Source organism: Mirounga angustirostris, unplaced genomic scaffold, assembly GCF_029215605.1.
Source record: "Mirounga angustirostris isolate CCGP_5_RB_7025 unplaced genomic scaffold, mMirAng1.0.hap1 SCAF_1, whole genome shotgun sequence".
Lineage (NCBI taxonomy): Eukaryota > Metazoa > Chordata > Mammalia > Carnivora > Phocidae > Mirounga > Mirounga angustirostris.
In genome coordinates, this window is record NW_026991709.1 from 103,190,979 (window position 1) to 103,212,604 (window position 21,626).

Here is a 21,626-nt window from a genome sequence, read left to right on the forward strand (position 1 = left end):
CAGGTCATGATCCCAGGGTCCTGGGATCGAGTCCCGCATCGGGCTCCCTGCTCAGTGGGGAGCCTGCTCTCCCTCTCCCACTCCCCCTACTTGTGTTCCCTCTCTCGCTGTGTCTCTCTCTGTCAAATAAATAAATAAAATCTTAAGAAAAAAAAAAGATAAATTAAGTGGAAAAAAAGCAAGTTACAAGAAGATATGTGTGATTCTTTTAGGGTTTAAGGCTGCATACTTTTTAATAGAGACACACATATACACATGTGCATGTACACATACATACAGTAAATGGAGCACGTTACAGACAAAAGCTAATGGCAGTTACTTTCAGGGGTTTGGGAAAGGCACCACGTGGTAATCAAAGGGGCTATACCATGGTGTTTGAGCACTCAACCTCCAGAGCCACCCCATGTGGTTTTGAATCCCAGCTCATATAACAGCCATGTGACCACAGGCAAATTACTCTGTACCTCAGTGTTTTTATCTGTAACATGAAGATGATAATAGGGCTGATATAAGGGCTAAATGATATAATAACATTTAAAGCACTTAGTGTCTGGTACATAAAGAAAGCTTTCAATAAATGTGAGGTTTTTATAAGGAGAATATATTACTTGTATAACTTTTTAAAAATTTAAGTAGAATTTGAGATAATGAGAAGATAGGTGTTTTAGTTTCCTAAGGTGTCCACAACAAAATACTGCAGAGTGAGTTGCTTAAACAATACAAATTTATTGTCTCCCCATTCTGGAGACTGGAAATCTGAGGTCAAAGTGTCAGGAGGGTGGGTTCTTTCTGAGGCTGTGAGGGAGGATATATTCCATGTCTCTCTCCCAGCTTCCGGTGGTTTGCTAGCAACCCATAGCATTCCTTTGGCTTGTAGATGCACCCTGATCTCTGACTTCATCTTCACATGGAGTTCTCCCTGTTGTGTTTTCTTCTGAGTCCAAATCTCCCCTTTTTATAAGGACATCAGTCATATTGGATTAGACTTGCCCTAATAAACTCATCTGAACTGGATCCTCTGCAAAGACCTTATTTCCAAATAACTTCACATTCACAGGTACTGGGGGTTAGAACTTCAACATCTTCAGGGGGGACACAATTCAACCTGTAACAATGGGAGAAGATCAAATTAGAGGTCATTGCAGTAGTCTAGGTTTTGCCTAGAGTATTGGCCAAGTAGATTTTTTAAATGAAAACGGTTAGATTTTGTGATTGGAAGTAATGTAGAGAAGCAGAGACACTGGAGTTTCTGGCTAAAGCATCTGGCAGATGCTGGTGGTGGCATTTGCTGAAATGCAATGAGGGCTAGAGTAGATGAACTGACAGTAAATATTAAAAAGTCTCCAAAATTAACTTTAATAAAAATGGCCATTTAGCTTAATTCCAGAAAAGATGTGGCATAGGCCCACCAGGTTTATTTTAACAGACTGAAGCTTAATTTTTAGATTTTATTTCCTATGCTTTTAGTTTCCTTCAGGCTTGCCTTTCAGTGTCATGGGTCTTTTACAAACACTTCCATGTTGTTCTCCATGGAGATTTCTGCAGTCCCCTGGCTTTGAGTATGTGTTCAAGTGGCTTCAGGTGCAGACCTGGTCCACGGGATTAGGACTGATCCACCTTGCAAGCAATGAGGGAGTGCCCATTCCTTTCACTGTTCTATCTGTACGTAACATAAAGGGCCCTTAATTATTGTTCCCAGAATAAGCGACTAGAGTAATAAAGTTATTGGAGTAGAAATGGGGAGAAATCTTGGCAATTAAAGTTTTTTTAATCTCTAGAGTGTATGCTGAATTGTATGCAGTAGTATCATTAAGACACTGAGGAGCCCCTGGGTAACAGATAAGATTTGGTGCAAGAAATTTTGCAGTTAAGTATTAACACCTCTAGATCTATATGGGTGACTTGTGATTAAAGTCGCCTATGGCAAAAACAAGAGAAAAGGTGTTGTAGAAGATAGTTTGGGAAGTAGGATGGCGAGCAGAGGTAGAAATCTTTTAGACTGTAGGAAAGTAAATAGAAAAAAAAAGACCCCAGATTTTCCCGTCTTGAGGAACTGTCAGTAGCACTATTTTGAATCAGTTAGGTGAACTATAGAGTCCTCTCTTCTGTATTTGTTCATCCTTTCAAGAAATATATACCAGGAGTCCACCATGTGTGTGTCTCAGGCACCCTTTGATGCTGGGGATACATCAGTGAACAAACCAGAAAAAAGTCCCCACTTTCATGGCGCTTAGGTTCTAATGTGCAGAAGATAGGCACTAAATAAGGAAACAAATGTGTCAGCTGGGGATGAATGCTCTGAGGAAAAATATAGCACTGTAGGGGATAGAGTTTGGTGGACGGAGATGGGGTTGCTAATTTATAGAGTCATCAGAAAGGTTTTTCTGACAACATGAAAGGACTGATGGTAAGAATAAGTTGACAGGAATTAATCCCCACCCTTTTCAAATTTACAGTGAATTTGTGGCCTCTGGAATATGGAAGCAAACTTATAAAAGAAAGATGGGCTTTCTTTGACAGTGGTGCGTCTGCACATTTTTCTTTTCATTATTAATATTTTAAAGGCATCATTGTTTAGGAAGTGAGAAGGGAGAGCGAGGCTTTTGGCTTCTGATAGCCCTGAGTTCAGATTCTGGTTCTAGCCCTTACTGACTGTGAGGGGCTGAGCAAGTGACTTAACCTCCCTTACAAATAAGAATGGTAGGGCGCCTGGGTGGCTCAGTTGGTTAAGCGACTGCCTTCGGCTCAGGTCATGATCCTGGAGTCCTGGGATGGAGTCCCGCATCGGGCTCCCTGCTCCGCGGGGAGCCTGCTTCTCCCTCTGACCCTCCCCCCTCTCATGTGCTCTCTCTCATTCTCTCTCTCTCAAATAAATAAATAAAATCTTTAAAAAAACAAAACAAAACAAAACAAATAAGAATGGTAAAAAAAAAAAAGAATGGTAATAAAAAAGAACGAAATCTTGCCATTTGCAACAACATGGATGGGACAGAGAGTATAAGGCTAAGTGAAATAAGTCAGTCAGAGAAAGACAAATACCATATGATTTGACTTATATGTGGAATTTAAGAAACAAAACAAATGAGCAAAAGGGGAATAAAAGAGACAGAAAGAGAGAGATAAACCAAAAAACAGACTCTTAATTATAGAAAACAAACTGATGGCTAACAGAAAGGAGGAGGGGTGGGGGGGATGGGTTAAACAGGTGATGAGGATTAAGAAGTGTACTTATGATGAGCACCGGGTGATGTATGGAATTGGTGAATCACTATATTGTACACCTGAAATTAATATAACATTGTATGTTAACTAACTGGAATTAAAATAAAAACTTTTAAAAAGTGAGAACGATAATGTCTATCTTGGGGCTACCAAGAACAGTCCCTGCCTTCCTCCCCATCCCCAGCTCCTGTCTCTGGGAAGACATTATTTATTATTGGAAATTGAGGTTTGGGGCAATGAAACATAACTGTGCAACCCAGTATGAAAAGCAAACATTGATAATCCCTGAAGTTTCTACCCTTTCCCATTTAACCATCATTTTATTTAGTGTTTTTCCCCTATCATTGACATTTATGAGAATATTAATTATATATTAAGAAAGATTACATACTAGTGAATTCAATTCAAGACATTTTATGGGATATCTTTAGGTATAAATATCTTGAGAGAAATACAAAGGTCAAAGCCAACCACATCTGCCATCTAGAAGGAAAAACAAGCATGTACAGTTCTAACAAGGGCAGTAGCAACATGACAATAGAGATCTATAAAGTAAGTGCCACAAGGGCAGGGGGTGTTAAAGTGCTATTTCTCAGAGGATGAGAGGTTAGAACTGGAAGTGGATCATGTCTAATGAGAGGAAGGATTCTCTGCCAGATGGGAGGGAGAAGATCCCTGTTAGAGGCAGAAGTAAAATTTGGGGGGAACCAAAGGAAAGAAGGGGGCAAGAGAGTAGAAGGTACTGAAGATGATATTTTTAAATGGGCAACTCTTCGTCATTTTGAAATCAGAAATGAAATTGAATGAAAAGAATAATTTGGGGACAGCTATAAACTTCCTTATTGGATGCTCCTTTTATGTAGGGTGTGACTTCTATCTTGAATCATTTAGGGTGATAGAAATATGCTACAGGAAACACGCCATTTCTATCTCCAAAGCCTGAATTTGGGTCAAGTGGCAAAAAGATACTCTGATAAAGTAAGATAAGGAGGAGAAAACTACTTTTCCCTCCATCAGTGGTCTGGTTCTGATCCATTCTAAGATGCTTAGAGAAAGCATTTCTAATTCTTATGGACAAACAGAACAAAAGCATGAAATACCTAGGAGACCAGGGAGTTCGAGCAGCAAAATAGAAATCTGTTGCCACTCTAGATTTTTTATTGTATTTTAAGACTCTAAAATCTACTTCTGGTTTCTCTGGGTAAAGAAAAAACTTGCTCTCTCATTCTCTCCTTTTCTTTTTTTTTCCTCTAAAAAGCCCAACCTTAATTCTGTATGAAGACTTCACAATGTTTTGAAAGTGGACATTTCAGTAGCAGAAAAAATAACTCTAAATACTTATTGGCAGGATTTGAATAATTTTTCAACTTTCTGCAACAGATGCAGACAATAACCAGATAAAATTATAAATCATGGCATGCCACTTGAGAGTTTTGTTGAAAGAAAAAATGTCATCTCAAATCTCAGCCAAAAGGTAGGCTATAAATAAATACTTACAGATTCTCAAGTTAAAATTTTCGAAGTTGTTTCACAATACAAAGGAGGATATTTTAACAGCATCTCATTAGCTGTTACAGCTTATAAGTGCTCATTGAAAATCCCAAATCGAATTGATAATACCAGCATTTGTCACTTACTGTTGATGCAGAGATGAAACTACGTAGACATTCTGCTAGTAGTAAGATAAAACTAATCCACATTTATCAAATGCTGCTAAAGCAAATGTTTGTGGGTTTTGGAAGCATGCTACTTGCCCTAGTACATGAAGCCATCAGAGTGTACTTCCCAAATATCTTAATGAGCAATTAATCCAACCTCTTCATTGTATAAATGTGGAAACTGAGTCCAAGAGTAGTTATATAACTTGTCCACATTGTTTGGCACCAGGGGATCCATTCCAAATGGATGATCACAATGCTCCAAAGACATGGCACCTGCACAGCACAGTCTTTGGAGTTAGGATGAACCCAAGATCACTGCCTTGTAGTTTTTGACCTTACCTAATCTTTGTGCCCCTTAGTTCCTGGAAATCCCCCTGTGTTACTGCGATTTTCCTCTAAAGAAAATAATTATCTGAAAGAAGATTCTCTCTATATCCCTCTCACCTGCCTCCCCCCTCCCACAGAGTAAGAAAGAGAGATAGAGAAAGTATTATTTTCCATTCAATAACTATTGAGTCAAATTGTCTAAATGACATCCTGAGAATAATAGGCTTTCAAGAAAGCTTGGCAGGTAATCTGATATCCAGGACAACAAGCAGAGAAAAGGAAGTATGGAGGGAGAAATGACACATGCCTCCTATTTGTCTGAGATCTCTTTTGCATTACCTACCAGCTCTTCGCCTTACTTATAATGCTTCCGGACAGATTGCTACTTAGTATTGTCAACAAGGACCTCTCAGAATTGCAGTGTAGTTTCAGACCATAGACTGGAAACAGGTAAAAGCCAGAGCAAGAAACAAAATTGTGACTTATAGATCAGGGTAAGGAGTTTGCATTTTATTTAATGTATAATTGGATGCTACTGAAGTAAAGGGATGGTGTAATCCAATTTAGGTTTTAATAAATTTAGATTTTGTAGTGGCTGCTTTGTGGAGACTGGGTGAGAGCTGGAGGGGAACTCAACACTGGAGGCTATGGTGGTGATTTAGTGACATATAATAGTGGTTTAGGCCAATGTGTTGGCAGTGCTAATGAAGAAAAGTTACATACTTAACAGACACTTTTGTTTTTGTTTGTTTTGGGGGTTTTATTGAGATTTTGACACTTTCATTTTTTATTTTTTATGTTTCAAGTTTTTATTTAAATTCTAGTTAGTTAACATATAGTGTAATGTTAGTTTCAGGTGTAGAATTTAGTGATTCATCACTTATATATAATGCCCAGTGCTCATCACAACAAGTGCTCTCCTTAATACCCCTCATCTGTTTAGCCCATCCCCCACTCACCTCCCCTCAGGCAACCCTCAGTTTGTTCTCTGAGTTAAGTTTCTCATGGTTTGCCTCCCTCTCTTTTTTTTCCTTTACCCTATGTTCATCTCTTTTGTTTCTTAAATCTGACTGACTTATTTCACTTAGCATAATACTCTCTAGTTCTATGTCATTGCAAATGGCAAGATTTCATTCTTTTTATGGTTCAGTAATATTCCATTGTATACCTATGATCTAGCAATTGCACTACTAGGCATTTACCCAAAGAAAACAAAAATACTAATTCAAACAGATACATGCACCCCGATGCTTATAGCAGCGTTATCTACAATAGCCAAATTATGGAAAGAGCCCAAATGCCCATCGACTGATGAGTGGATTAAGAGATATTTTTGAAGATAGACTCAAAACCTGGTAGATCAGATGTGGATGGGAAAGATGAGGTGATGGTAAGGAAGGGAAGCAATCAAGGATGTCTTCCAGAGTTCTCTGCTGACCGTCTCAGTGGCAATTTGCTGGAATGGGAAAACCTGAGGGAGAAATAGGCTAGTGACAGGATTATAGAAAGATGGTATGGTGTGTGTATATGTGTGAGGGGCAGAGTGCAACAACTACCAAGTAAGAACACCCTTCCCACAGAGAGAACATTCTCTTTATTCCTTGACAGTTCACTTTTTGAAGCTGCTTTGTTTGTGAGTTGAAGCATGTGTCGGCCCTCAAGGTTGTCCACCTTCACTGACTCTATTGTTAGTTCAGGTTCCTCTAAGATTCCAGCAAAAAGCTGTCAATCAGTCTGAGTTTTCAATGTTGATGTTCATTTTCATCTTTTACTGGGACTTCATAAGTATTTTAGTGGAAAATTAGAGGCAATTACATGAGGGGATATCAGCGAGGTATCATCTTAAACTGGAAATACGTTAGACTAGAATTCATGCATAAAAGCTACAAAAGATGTTCTCTAATATTCCAGTAAATAATCTTCTTGCCTGTCTCAAAAACTTTTGTTGTTAAAATATTAAAATATTAATATAATTATATATTATATATTATTAATATAATTAATATAAAATATTAATCCAATAAATAAATAAGTTATCTATGCACTAAGCTGAAGAAATAATAAGTAGAAGGACAAAATATCCCCAAAGCTAAAAGGCAAAGTAAACATTAAATTTAAACAATGAAATGTATTATTAGAAAATACAGAAGAATTGATTAATATAATTGCTGATTGTTACAAGAAAAATTAATGAAATTAGAAATATGAGAATTAATAAAAGAATATAGAGAGAGAAATTTCTAAAATAAAAATAACCTTTATAATATGCTAATTAGTCTCAAGGTAGTCACTGATATATCTTGGAAAATAAGCACCAGAATTAGCTTACAATGTAAAAAGCCTGAATATACAACAATTTTGGAAGAAATATAAATTTTATTTTTAAAAACCTATAAGAAAAGACTTTATGTATGAAAGTTTTATTAAGAAGTTTTTTTAAAACTTTCAAGGAAATATTAGAGGCCAAAGGAAAACCTGGGAAGCTTCTCAATACATTTTACAAAGCCAGTATAACCCTAAAATTGAAAACTTGAGAAAAATATCTCAAACTACAGGTGAATTTTACTTTATTAGAAGAGCTGTGAAAACTTAACATACCAGAAAATAGAAATAAAAAACAACTTAGGAAGAAACTACCCATTAAAACCAAACAGTGATGATTACATAATGCGAGAATGTTTAATTTCCAAAACATAACTCATCATATCAAGTAAAGATAATGAGACAACCTACATTGTTTAGGCTGGATTATTTAGTCAATACAATATGACTATTAGAAAGGAGGCACATTTATTATTTTCTGCAGATGAAAAGACTGCATGCTTAAAAACCCCCCAAAATCAACTGAAAACTCTTAAATGCTAATAAGAGATTTCAATAGATTAACAGATACAAATCAACACATAAAATCTTATTACTTCCTATATTCTAGTGATAATCATTTAGAGATAGAGAAAGGAAAAAAGGAACCAATTTGTAAATAAGAAAAGTAGGAAATGTTTATGGTGAAATTTCAAATCTTTCCTGATATCTATAACTACATCTTTACTTATCTACATATACTATATTCCTAGATAGCAAGAACAAATTTGTAAAGATATCAGTTCTTATCATATCAGCTTAAAGATCTGGTACAATTACAATTAAAGTTGCCAAAGATGTGTTTTGGAAGCTAACTTTTAAAGTTTATCTGGACTGATATGACCAACCAAGAACATGAAAAGAAATGAAGTGGATAATTTCTCTACCTGATATTAAAATCTCATAAGGATGGAATATGTAAAATAGTCTGATAAAGGGGCTAAAATTGACAGATGTAACCAGGAAAGTGGTTCAGAAAGAGATTCTAATAGATTTTTAACATGTGACAAAGATCATGTCACAAGCCAGTAGAGAACAAAAGAACAGTTGGTAAATGGTGCTCAGGTAATGGGTAAACTACTTGGAGTAAAATAATATTATTGCTTTTCCTCCCACCATATATCAAAATTTCAAATGAACTTAAGACAAGTGTTAAAGATGAAACCATTAAAAAAAATATGTAGGTAAAAAGAGACACTAAATAGATTTTATTTTATTAAAATAATTATTTAAAATTCTATACATTGAAACAGTACAAACAAAAATGAACATACAATTTAAGAAAATATTTTCCACAGATATGCAGGCAAAAGATTAATATACATAATATTTAAGGATCTTTTACAAATAATTGAAAAAAAATGAAACCTCAATATAACAATAGGGGAAAACATAGCCAGACAATTCATAAAATAAAGTTAAATGCCCACAAAACATACTGAAAATGTTAAACCACAAAAATTTTAAAAAGAAATATGATTAAAACACATGCTATTTTCAATCTATCAGATTCATAATATTGGCAGAAGAGTTCCACAAATGTGATGTGTTAATATCAAGACCCTTAGAAAATCTTATAAAAATTTGTATTCTACTTATAGTAATCTCTTGTAAAGAAACAGAAATGTAAAAATACAAAAACACCCCCAATATTGATGCTGTTGATATCAACAGTGGCATGGTTCAATGAATTATAGCTCATATATCTATATGATTTAATATTATACAAACATTCATCAGACTTTGAAGAATTTTAATGACATATAAATTAAAACACCGAGTTTAAAAAGCAAAGCTCAAAATATTGGAAATATTTCTTAAGGTATACATACACATAAAATTTCTACTGTATATGTATAATTCTAAGGAATTCACCAAAATATTAACAATGGTAGTTTCATTTATTGGATTAAGGGTGAGATATATTTTTAAACTCTGTCTATATTTTCTAAAATGAGCATAGATACACATTATAATTAGAAATAAATAAGCATTACTATAAAATAAGCCAGAGAATTTTATAATGTAATTACAAACATTGTCATTGAAAATATGAAAAACAAAAAAAGATAACCTGCCATTATTGGTAGATTTCACTTAAGTAGAAGCCTCATTTCCTAAGTTTTAGATAAACTAGTTGTCACTGTACTTTATTTTTTAGTTTTTTAAGATTCTATTTATTTATTTGAGACAGAAAGAGAGAGTGCACAAGGGAGGGGAGGGACAGAGGAAGAGGGAGAAACAGACTTCCGCCCTGAGTGGGAGCCTGAGACTGCCTTGCTCCATTCCAGGACCCTGAGATCTATGACCTGAGCCAAAGGCAGATGCTTAACTGACTGAGCCACCCAGGCGCCCTGTACTTTGTTTTAAAATGCAAGTTGCACCCTTCTTCCTAACAAAGCTCAGATTTGTTAGTCTTTATAAAAATGCAAAACATATTTACATAAGAGTAAGCAGGTTTGAAGCTGGACCTTTTAGCTTTTGCCACTGAATAATTCCTATTAACCTTTTTTACTTGAATATATAAATGGCATATTATTATTTTTAAAATATACATAAACATGTATTTTAGGTACATATGTAGAAGCCCTTGTATTTGAAAATGATTCTGGTCCAAATAAAGAAAACCATTTAGAACCTTTCTGTATAATTATTATCACATGGCTTAAATTTCAGTCACATAAATAAATTCTTCCCTGGATTCCAACAAGTTTTCCTGCCTTTCTCTTTCTTCCAAAATCATTAGTAGAAGTTCCAAAAGTACATACTTCTCCCTATCTTCTAATTAGCCTACTTGGTTTAATTGGCAAAAGTGATATTTGCATCACCAATAGCTCTCTTTCAAAGAAGATGATGATGGGGTGATTTTCAAAGGTCTAAAAAAAGGTTCTGTGGCCTTCAGTAGGGCCCATCTGACCATTCAAATGGAAGCCAGCCAGCCACAGTCTATGCGTCAGACAGGGAGCTTCCTTAACATATGCATATATCCCACCCCTTTTCTACTGGCACAAGTCAGAGGTGCTGTTCCAAGTGTGAAAAGTGGGTATGAGCAGCAATTTACAGAGTGTGCGTTGCTTTTTTTGTGTCTGTTGGTGGGACACTGGAAAATGGGTCTGGCACAGTTCATCCCTCACAAATGCTTAATGCCATCCCTGGGGACAGAAATATCACAAGCCCAGAAAAACATAGCTTTTAGCTGCTTGGTACTGAAAATTTCAGGCAAAATTCCAAAAGCCCTCAAAGCTAATGTCGAATTGACAAAGTGCCAAAAACCTCTCTGGCATTAAATTTCCCCTCTTTATTTTCTCCCTTCAGGTGAACAGCTTGTGAAAATAATAATGTGATAATGCCACCCTGTGTTCCAAATATCTCAAAGCACCATCTTGTTAAGCTTCTTGGTGTCCCTGTGAGACTAATGGGAATTGAACCAACTCATTCATTTTATAGATGATAAAATCCCACAGGAGGTGGGTCTAATATCTGGGCCCTGGCCATGAAAACTTATCACATAGGTCCCAGGTCTGAATTTGGTTCTCAAAACAATGCCGAAGTATTGTAGGAAAGAACCTGAAAAGTTCAACTAACATCAAAAAAGGCTAGAGCAAGTCTCACAAAGGATAGTAGGTGGGTTGAGGTACTAAACTGGTGAGAGTGACCGAAACACATCCCAGGAGGAATAACAAGGCATAGTCTAGGCAGAGCAATAAGGCAAAGTCTAGGCATGAGGCCACTTTATTAGCTGTAAGAATTGGTGAAGGCCATCAGTAGATCTAATGCAGCATTAGGGGCATCTTAAAACAGCAGGCATGGTAGATTTCTGTCATTTATTTTTAGTACATCTGAATTATAGAATCCACTGTTATGGAAGTAACAGCAAGAAATAGGATTCTAACCAACCCCCCCCCCCCCCACCAACTACAAAAGTAACTTTCCTTCCCTGAATCCTAGCAATCTGGCTTTGAACACATGATCTAAACCAGTCAAGGGTATGACCCTATTCAGCACTCTGAATCTGGAAGAAATGTCCCAGCAAAGCAAGGGACGTTTTAGAGCTCCTTATGACCACTGTATCCACATCCCATGAGGCCAGCAGCACTTGAACAATGTCTTCCTGTAGGTGTGACTTTGTCTGAGGTTCTGGTCAACCACATTCCCTTAGTTCCCCCTTTACTTCTGAGCATGATTCTCTAGACTTCCTGTCGATCCAGTGAGATAGCTGATAATAAAATAATTTTTCTAATAAATACATTTTTATTATTCTAATAAATTCATTTTTAGCTGCAATTAACTAGGGTCAGGTTCTGTAATTTGTAACCTGGAAGACTGAAATAGGCAGTGGCAAAGGATGTAGAGAAGTTAACATCAAGCAAATCCAGCAACATATGTCAAGTTTGTAGCAGCAGGAACTATAGGTTTGGAGGAAGAATTCCTTCCAGGTGGAGGAAGCACAGGTATAGCAGAAAGTACTAAATGATCTAAAATCCATTCTCGTCTTATTTTTATGTATCCTATAGGACTATGTTTCCCAGTCTCCCTTGCAGTTAAGTATGTCATCTGACTGAGTTCAGTAAAAAGAACGTGAGTTGAGTGATGTGTGTCTCATTCAAACCTGGCCCACTAAAACCTTCCACATGTGCTGCTCCATTTCCTTTTCCCTTTCTGATTTACCGGAATGTAGATGACTTTAGGATAGCCTTGGAAGCCACTTGTTGAAGATGGCAGAGCCCCCAACATCGTGCATTTGCTAAACGATTGTATGAAGAAGGACTGCCCCACTGATCTACTCACCAGTCCAGTATTGATACCTAACCAAGAAATAAACTTCAGCTATTTGAGCGATTATACTTTTGGAGATCTATTTGTTACACAATAGCCTAAATATACTACATATGGTAAAAACTTAGTTGGTCAAGAAAAAATTTCAAATTCAGAGCAGCACCAGAAGAAAGGCTGTTATTTTTATTTACCTCTGAAATGAGAGGTAAATTTTGAGTCTTTGAATTGGTGAAATTTCCCTCAATTAGGAAAAGAACAGATGACAGTTGAGATAGAATCTTTAACAGTAGATTTGCAGCTACAGCTATACAGGTTGAAAGGATGCAAGCAAAAAAACTCATTAGAGATTTGACAATCCTGAATAGAATTGTAGAATTTATTAGAGATCAATAAATTTCAAATCTTTTTTTAATGCATTGAAGTATCTCTATGCCAGAGATAATGATGAGATAAATTCTAACTCTGATTCTACTTTTTCCCCTTTAACCTTGTTTTCCCTTCCCAAATAGATTCCCCAGATAGCATTGCGGTTCCTTGGAGACCACATACCCCAGTAGAAATTCCCTTGCCTGGTTAAAAAAACCTGCTTTCTAGCTCTGACTTTAGAGCTGACCTACTATCTGACCTTTGACAAGTTGTTTCTCCTCTCCTGTGAATGAAATTTCCTCAACTATGAAATGAGAGGTAGGAAAAAACTTATATTTAAGATCATTGATAAAAATAACAGAAACCCATTACACACCACTAGAGATTTATCTCCAGGCTAACTCTGATTAATTAGTTAACACTATTTTGATAAGGCTACTTAACCAGCAAAAATGAGCCAATTTGTATTATTATTTCAGCCACAGTGTTTTTTTTAAAGATTTTATTTATTTAAGAGAGAGAATGAGAGACAGAGAGCACGAGAGGGAAGAGGGCAGAGGGAGAAGCAGACCCCCTGCTGAGCAGGGAGCCCGATGCGGGACTCGATCCCGGGACTCCAGGATCATGACCTGAGCCAAAGGCAGTCGCTTAACCAACTGGAGCCACCCAGGCGCCCTCAGCCACAGTTTTTTATCTTCTCAAAGATATCAGAAAAAACACTTCAAAGTCATACTGAAGTCCAGATATAATGCCTTTATTAATATTCCTAATAATTCCAATAAAATTTAAAATGGATAAATTTGTATGACTTGTTTTAAGGCACTGAAGTTTGATATTCTTTTCTAACTACCCTCAAATTGTTAGGCTGAGTCTACCTTTGAACAATTACTAAAACATATAGATATCATGGATTATCAACAGATCTGCTTTCTATGCCAAAACTCTGACCTGCCCAGTATAGGTCCATCAGTTCCAGTACACCCACCTTGAAACCCCAGGTGGAGAAATGTTTTTTCCTGCCATTGTGTTGCACAGGGGTCAAAGATCAAACATCCTGGAGAAATATGCTATTGATATCACTGCAGAATGTTGAATTCAAAATGGGTTTTCCACCAAGATGGGTCTTATTAATGATGTCAGGCACTGTGAAATGTAGAGTGTCAAGTGCAGAAGTGCCAATGAGATGGTGTCAAAGATCCAAGTAAGATGAAAATTAGGAGCACAAAACAAATTAGAAAAGATGGAAATGACCTGAATTCATCCCAGTAACTGGCTGCCCGGGTATGTGCTTGTGTTTTATATGCTCTGGCTTGAGTTTACTTATGGGAGGGAGCCAGATTCATTTGGAGGTACTGGGATTTGAAAGACTAGTTAAAATGAGAAATGCATGGTATTCAGACTTATTTCTCTTCGGAAGATATTTCTGTTCTTTCAGCTTACTTGGATATCTTCCTTAGGAAGTCTCTAAGCACTTTTCAGTTCTCTGAAGTGGTTCAGATTACTCCATAGTTTCTAGTAATATTTAATATAAATTTCACATCAGTGAAATTTAGGTCATATCTACTTAGGCCCAACATGTACTATAAAGTAAGAATGTATCTTGTGGGTAAAATTGGGAGAGGAAGGAACATTTAATGGTAAAATATGACACTAAAAACAAAAATCACTTGATGGAAATCTCTGTTCAGAAGCCTCAACCCGGGGTGATTCTCTAAAAAGCTGAAGAACAGCCCTTTGGGCACCTGATGTCACTCTATCCATAATGCTAGAAACTTACTAAAACCCAGAATCCATTTGGAACGAATTAGGGTCCTGCTTCACTAAAATAATCTCAAGAATCCCTATTTCCCCTCTAAGAAACTACCCTTTGGGATTTTCCTACAACATGTTCCACTTTCAGGCTCTCCCCTACTGAGACTGGTCCTGTTGGGATGCTAGCTACAAGAGCTGCTTTCGATTGGAAGCTGTGATGGAGATTGGTGCAACAGAAATGAGTCTGTGAGTGAGTACCTGGGATATAAAAACAATTTCCAAAAACAACTTAACCTTCTTAGTGCCAAAAATGGGTTGAAAATAGCTGTAAGAACCTCACCTGCCAATCAGCTCCCTCTATATTCAGCCACCCTGCAAAGCATCCTAACTAGGGTGGTTTTCAACTAAGTAAATATGCCCTTAAATCCTTTGTACTCAAAGGTTGTCAAGCCTTTGCAAGGATGGGTGGACCATGAAAAAGAGATCCATGAGCATATTTTTACATTGGCAAGAAAAGCAAAATGTCACTCAACTAAATTTAAGATTGTTCACACACATCTGCTACCACCAGAATGTTATAAACAAAAAAAAAAAAAAGAAGAAGAAGAAGAAAGAAATGTGAATGGTTCAGTCTAAATAGCTCCAAATATATTTCTATTGTTCAGATGACCTATGCTATTTCAACAATGATTGAAAGGCTATCAAAGCAGAAGCCAAAACATGTTTATAGTTTGTCATATAGGAACAATTTTTGGTTAAATAAATACACAGACAACCATATCTCAACTACAAAATGTATGTGCTAGATAGCTGTTATTACAAATACATCACTAAAATGTGTGCAAAAAAATATAAAATGTTACACTTCTGACAATATCATAAGTGAATCATATCCTTGAGAGAGAAACACAGAGAGAAAGATTGCCAGAGAATAAATTTCTGAATCAGGTATATTTCTCCCCATTTCAGGACATAAAGCAGATGAATTTTATGACATGAGCCTCAAATACTCTAAATTAAAATGTTACAGTTTAATCAACCGGAATGATTTGTCCAAAGTCCACTACCAGCAGAAAATGAATGCAGTTTATCATAAAGAAATAATCATAGTTTTAAAATCACAGAAGTATACACAATAGTTATTTCAAGAGTGTACAAAAGGCACTACTCTACATCTGTAACAATCAAAGCAGGATTACAAAATTCGGGGAAATGAAACTAAAAGAACTAGAATCATAAATCTACCTTTCATTCTTTCAAAAACTGATTTCTTTTAAATATTGACACCAATTAAAAAAATCATCAGTGGATCTACTAAACTAAGCAGTCAAAATGTATTAACAAGACCTCCTTAATATAAAATTAAGTTGCATCCTCCAAAATCTTGCACTTCATACACTGTCAAAATGTAAATGCCATTTATCTAAAAATCAAATGCCAAATTACTAAAGAGTTAAGAAGCAATAGCAAATTCACTTGGAAATTATTTATAACAAAAAGAATTAGTTATATTTGAATTAGGGGTTTAGCTAAGTAAATTATATTCACTACTATTTTTTACATATGAGAAGAACCATTGAGGGAAATAAATTCCGTATTACAATAATATAAAAAGATAGTTTTATTAGACTTTAAAATAAATGGTTCATTGTAAAAAAAATGTTCCAAACCTCACTTAACTGACCTGAGAAAAGATAATTATTTGTTATATTACTTTTTTATGACACTATGTTCTCTTAGACAAATTTGAATAGTTAATCAAAATATCTATTGGGGTCATTTTGGTAGCAATTTGAAGTTTCTTTTCTTCATTGGTTATGTGATATAATATCATAGAATTACACCTTTGACAGTCTTAAGAAGGGTACTAAAAGACATTTTTTGAATAAACCATTTCTTTAATTTCTGGTTTGAACAATTAAATGGGACTATTTTGAAACTAATAAAATATTTTCAGTGATGCCAAAAGTATGTCTTTAGTGCCCTATTATCTAGTCATTTTATAAAAGGATTTGTCCTTTCCACTTACTATAGGTTTTTACTGTATATATTTTATACCAGTAAATTTAAAATTTTCATGTTATCAAATATCCCCTATATGTCCCAACATTAGAATATTTAGACATTTGCTCTTTTTGATAAATGAAAGTATAACCTGCAATTGAAAAATTTAAAACTGTCCTTCTGAACACAAATCAGAAACTATTTTTCAAGAAGAGTTTTTACAAATGACAACAAATTGCACGGTTGGAATTATAATTGTGTAGATAAAAATGCTATTTCCAAAGTAATTGTTTTGTCCAACTGCAATGCAATTAATTTATGGCGAATTAAAACAAAAACTTAGATTCTCAAAATTCATAGCACCAAACATTCACATACCAACTGTTGCAATGAGAAAGTAATTTTTCAAATTAATATATTAACACTTCCTAATATAGTATCTTTAAGTGATTAATACTGAATTTGAAATGCAATGAAAGCCATCACTTTTTATAGCTAAATTTAGCATAGCTCGGCTAGACGTCAGAGTTTCCTTTCCATGTATGCAAAAATATGATACACGTAAAAAAGATAACAGACATTTGGAAAACTTACACTTTCAGATTGCTTGCTCTGGTCACAGTCCCACATCGTCGTCCCACATTGCCCAGACCTCTCCATGGTGCTGAAGAGCTACCCTTGCCCATTTGAGAGGAAAGAGTTATTTATTCGAACTGGCTTTGAAAGAAATCCATAAAGAGTTGCCTGTGTTAGCAAGTAAAGTTATCTGAAGAATTTCTGTAACACATACTACAAAGGAGATGCTTTGCCCTTCAGTTATCAACCACAATGCTCAGATGGCTCAAAGAAGATTTTGGAGCAGAAATCTTCAAGTATTGACAAAAAAGAGAGAGAGTTCTTTGGGAAATGAAGTTTGCTGATTTTCTTCGGTGTTCTTCAGATTGAAAATACACACACACACACACACACACAATACAAGGCTATCCAGACAACAGAGGATTCCATAAAAGTTCTTGATCTTAATGCAGAAAACAAGCTCCCATTACTCCAAAGCATCCAATTCACTTCATCCTATCATTGCATCTACTTTTTTGATAAAAATAGTAAAATGAAATGAAGCTCAGAATTCAACAAGGCACTGCACACACTATGTAAACAGGTATGCCTTACTGTAGCTTTAGACTCTGTCTGCTGAAGATTATCACAGAAGAAATCAGGCTCTTGTGGCTTTCACAGATTATCTCCTTCTGAAGCTGAAACGTATAAAGAGCCACATGACACCCAATGATGTCATCTCTAAAGCAGGTCACAGTTGCTGCTGTATATAGATGAAGTCCTTCTAGTGAAGTGTTTGGCATAGTGATTTTCTTGAAAATCTACTTGCATTAAATAGCATGGTCTTCTATCAATATACTTAACCCTATCAAAATACTGCCATGAAGAGAAAATCAATTTATTGCTCACATGTGAAGCAGCGTGTCTGTTTAACTTAAAATCAGCTTCTGGTGCTGTTTTGGAAATGAATAATTGTAATTAACTCAGTGTATATAGTGAAGAAGGAGCTGTTATGAGAACTAGAGGAACTGTAGAGACATAGAATCTACTCCTAAAAAATCTTTACAGAATTTTTAGCAAGCTAAAAAAAAAACTTATTCTTTTTAAAATCAATCCATGAAAATTGCAAAATAAAAATTAAGGCAACTGTCTTCAACTTCTAACAACATTTTATGCAATGAAAAATTTTTTAAGATTTTATTTATTTATTTGAGAGAGAGAGAGAGCAGAGCGAGCAAGAGAGAGCACAAGGTGGGGGGGTAGAGGGAGAAGCAGACTCCCTGCTGAGCAGGGAGCCTGATGTGAGGCTCGATCCTAGGATCCCGGGATCATGACCTGAGCTGAAGGCAGACACTTAACCGACTGAGCCACCCAAGCGTCCCTATGCAATGAAATTTTTTAAATGTTTCAAAGACATAAAAAAATCGTACTGGAAGGATCTGAGTATGTTTTCAAATGTTGGTAGAAAACTTTAACTTACTACTTTTAGATATTTTTCAGCTCTGAGTAAAGCAACAATTAAAATTTTAACTATACCTCATCTGTATATGTAACTGGTGTTAGTAAACATAGATACTATTTTAAAGAATGTATAATAATGAGAAATGCCCATTTCCATTCTGTGTAATGTATTTCTTTTCTCTTTCTCAACTATGTAGTCACACATCACACTTGAGGATTTTTAGTCAGAGTTGACATTCCCGTCAGCTAATAGTTAAATAATCAATACCCTTTCATGCCAACTAAATAATCTTCACAACCAAAGTGAAGAATAATTTAAAACTAATCAGAGTTTATTGAATGTATCCCCCTTTAATAAAAAACAAACTGGATCAAACAACAGAAACCTTTCTGGAAGAGCATAGTATATATTGTCACATTTTTGAGAAAGAACCGTAAGTCTGGAGAAGAGAAAATGGAATTTTCTACACAACCAGTGCCACTGGGGAAATTCCATTAAAACAATAGTGATTGTTTTGGTATCAAATCAGGAAACATTTGCTTCAGCACCTCCCCAAGGTGTATCTATGCCATGCTAAAACACTGAAATAAAAATTGGAAGAAATATTGATCACCTGTGTGCTCTGTTATTGTAAGTTTACTAAATAAAATTTATTACTTTTTTGCAATTCCTATAACAGTGCTTTTTATACTATAATGATGAGGATTACATTTAAAAAAATTTTTTAAAATACAGAATCTCAGGCCTCTTCTCAGATATTCTGATGCAATAGATCTGCTGTGGTCCTGAAATCTATATATATATTTTAAAATTCCCAAAGTAATTCTTATTTGGAAAACATTGCAATAATTAATATAGTACAATGTATACAACCTTATAAAAATCAAAATATGTAAAAAAATAAAAGGCCAAGTTGTTGCTACATGAAGCAGCCAATGTTGAGGGCTCCCTTCTTCTCATGTCCTCAGGCTTCCATGAGGAAGAACTTTCCTAAATACTCCCACACTTCAATCCTCTCCATGAAGGTGGAATAAGTAACCCTGATTGGAGGATTCGGCAAAGGGACTGGGCAGCCCAGTATCATTCTCTCTGCATCTTTCTATGGGATCCATCTCCCTGCACAAGTTCTGTGGGTGAAGCTGGCAGTTTTCAGTGCTCCCCAGGATTGGTAGGTTTCCCTACAAAGGTCAGTAGTAGGGAGCTCAGTGGTGCCACAAGTCAGAGTTACACCCTCAAATCCAGCTTTGACAGTAAATAAAGATGAGATTTTGTTATCACTCTTCCTAAATCTCTTGCCTTTCAAAATAAGTTCCTAAATCAAGATGGGGAAAAGGAGTTATTTATTGGCTTCCTAAAACTACATCTCCAACACTGTTACATTGTTAACTAGGCTTGTCCTTTTTATTTAAACTCTACCAGCCAGCTACTGTAACAGGTTTTACATGTGAAGTAACTTAATAATATTTGTATTTGCATAATACAGTTCTATATTAAAGGCCTATAAAAAGGAGTGTAAAAATTTCATTGGAAGTTTTCAAAATGCATTGTTCAACTCCTATTAATTTTATTATTGAGCCACTTAGAAATTCCAGCTCTTGGAATTTTTCTTCAGTAAGTACTAATTCTAGAACAGCATTTCCTGAAGTGTTGCATGGATTAATAGTCCAATAAGATGTGACTCTTATTGGGATTCATGGTCAAAGAAGTTTGGAAAACATGAAAAATAGTACTGCCCTCCCCCACAAATTCAAAATGTGTATTAGGTTAGGAAGGCTCTAAGAGGTCCTGATATAAATAATTTGGCTTATTTCACCCTTCCCCCAATTAACATCCATCAATATCCAATGAAACTAAAATTCCAGGTACCACAATATGGGAAATTCTGCTCTGGAAGATATTTCAGCAGTCAGATTTTTATTAAAAATAATATCTAAAACCTTCTATACAACTAATCAATAAAATGTTATTATCTCCTATAAGTTACCAGTGCATCTGGGACAAGAATTGCCAACCATGACTGGGGAATTATGTAAATTCTGCAAGGGCAGAGGTTGAGTGTATTTGGGTGATCATATCACCAGTGCTTGGCAAAGGCCAGCACACAGTAGTGTTGAATGAGTGAACAGATGATGCAGACCTAATCTAGGGATGTGAATAACTACCCCCTCCCCAGTGATGTCTTATTTACAAAAAGAAAGAAAGTCCCAAAGAGCCTTAGGCCAATGAGGTTCTAGAATAAAAGGAATACAATAGTAGATCTTACTCCAGGGCTACCACATCCAACTTCTCCTTGGATCCTAAAGCATCTTTCATACTCACCCAATGAGTGAAATACTGATTTGTAATTCTGAAACTGGATTTTATAACAGAGGATGCACTTTGAGTCTCAACAAGGGGATTTGACACTCTAGCTCACCAGAGCTGCAGAATAAGGACAGCATCTACATGAGGACAAATGCTGAGAATGGACTTGAGGTAAAATAGAAGGCAAACAAGTTCCTTCTCAACTCTGTTTATCAAAAGTGAGATGCTTAATGCCTAGGTTTTTGCATCTACACCTAAAGGTCAATAACTTTGAGACTGCTAAAGAGGATTGATATTAGTATGGTTGAGTGAGTCTGTTATCAAACAATGAATTGTAAATTTTGCATTATCATTCTGAACCCAGAAAATGATCAGTATTAGCAGTCCTCAAAAAAAAATTTTAATCCCCAAACTGAAACAACATACTTATTTTTAAACCTATTGAGAAAAATGTCCTCAAATCCTTAAGTTAAAAGGACCATTTGGAAAAAGAATCTGTAATATCAACCAATATTCAAAGATATAAAAAGGAGTGTTTTGGCAGAAAGATACCAAATATTTTATATAAGAATATATTAATTCAAACTGTCATATATGATTATATATCATATAATGTAATTTCTAAAACTTTGGGGAAAAATTTGTTCTCTAAGACTCTAGTTTGAAGAAAAGAGAATTACATCTACTTTTATGTAAATACCAAGAAGTCTTCTCTTTTTACATGTGATTACTACAGTCTCTGAACCAAAGTTTGGGATGAATAGACTGACAATTTGTGCTATTTAGGGGTCTGAGAAGCAGGATGGAAGATAGAGTTTGGGCACTGAACATTAAAA

At 35.6% G+C, this 21,626-nt stretch overlaps 1 protein-coding gene across 8 annotated transcripts in view; it reads right to left on the reverse strand.

The window, feature by feature from the left end:
- Positions 1-216: 216 nt before the first annotated feature.
- Positions 217-21,626, reverse strand: part of IQCJ (IQ motif containing J) — a 240,990-nt gene continuing 219,580 nt past the window's right edge. For all 8 annotated transcript variants that reach the window (XM_064585819.1, XM_064585821.1, XM_064585826.1 and 5 more), the window contains 2 exons: positions 17,064-17,146; positions 217-1,105 (listed from right to left, as the gene is read on the reverse strand). In XM_064585819.1, the coding sequence (XP_064441889.1) occupies positions 1,030-1,105; positions 17,064-17,146 (159 nt within the window). In that variant the 3' untranslated portion in view covers positions 217-1,029. The remainder of the gene's footprint in view (positions 1,106-17,063; positions 17,147-21,626) is intronic.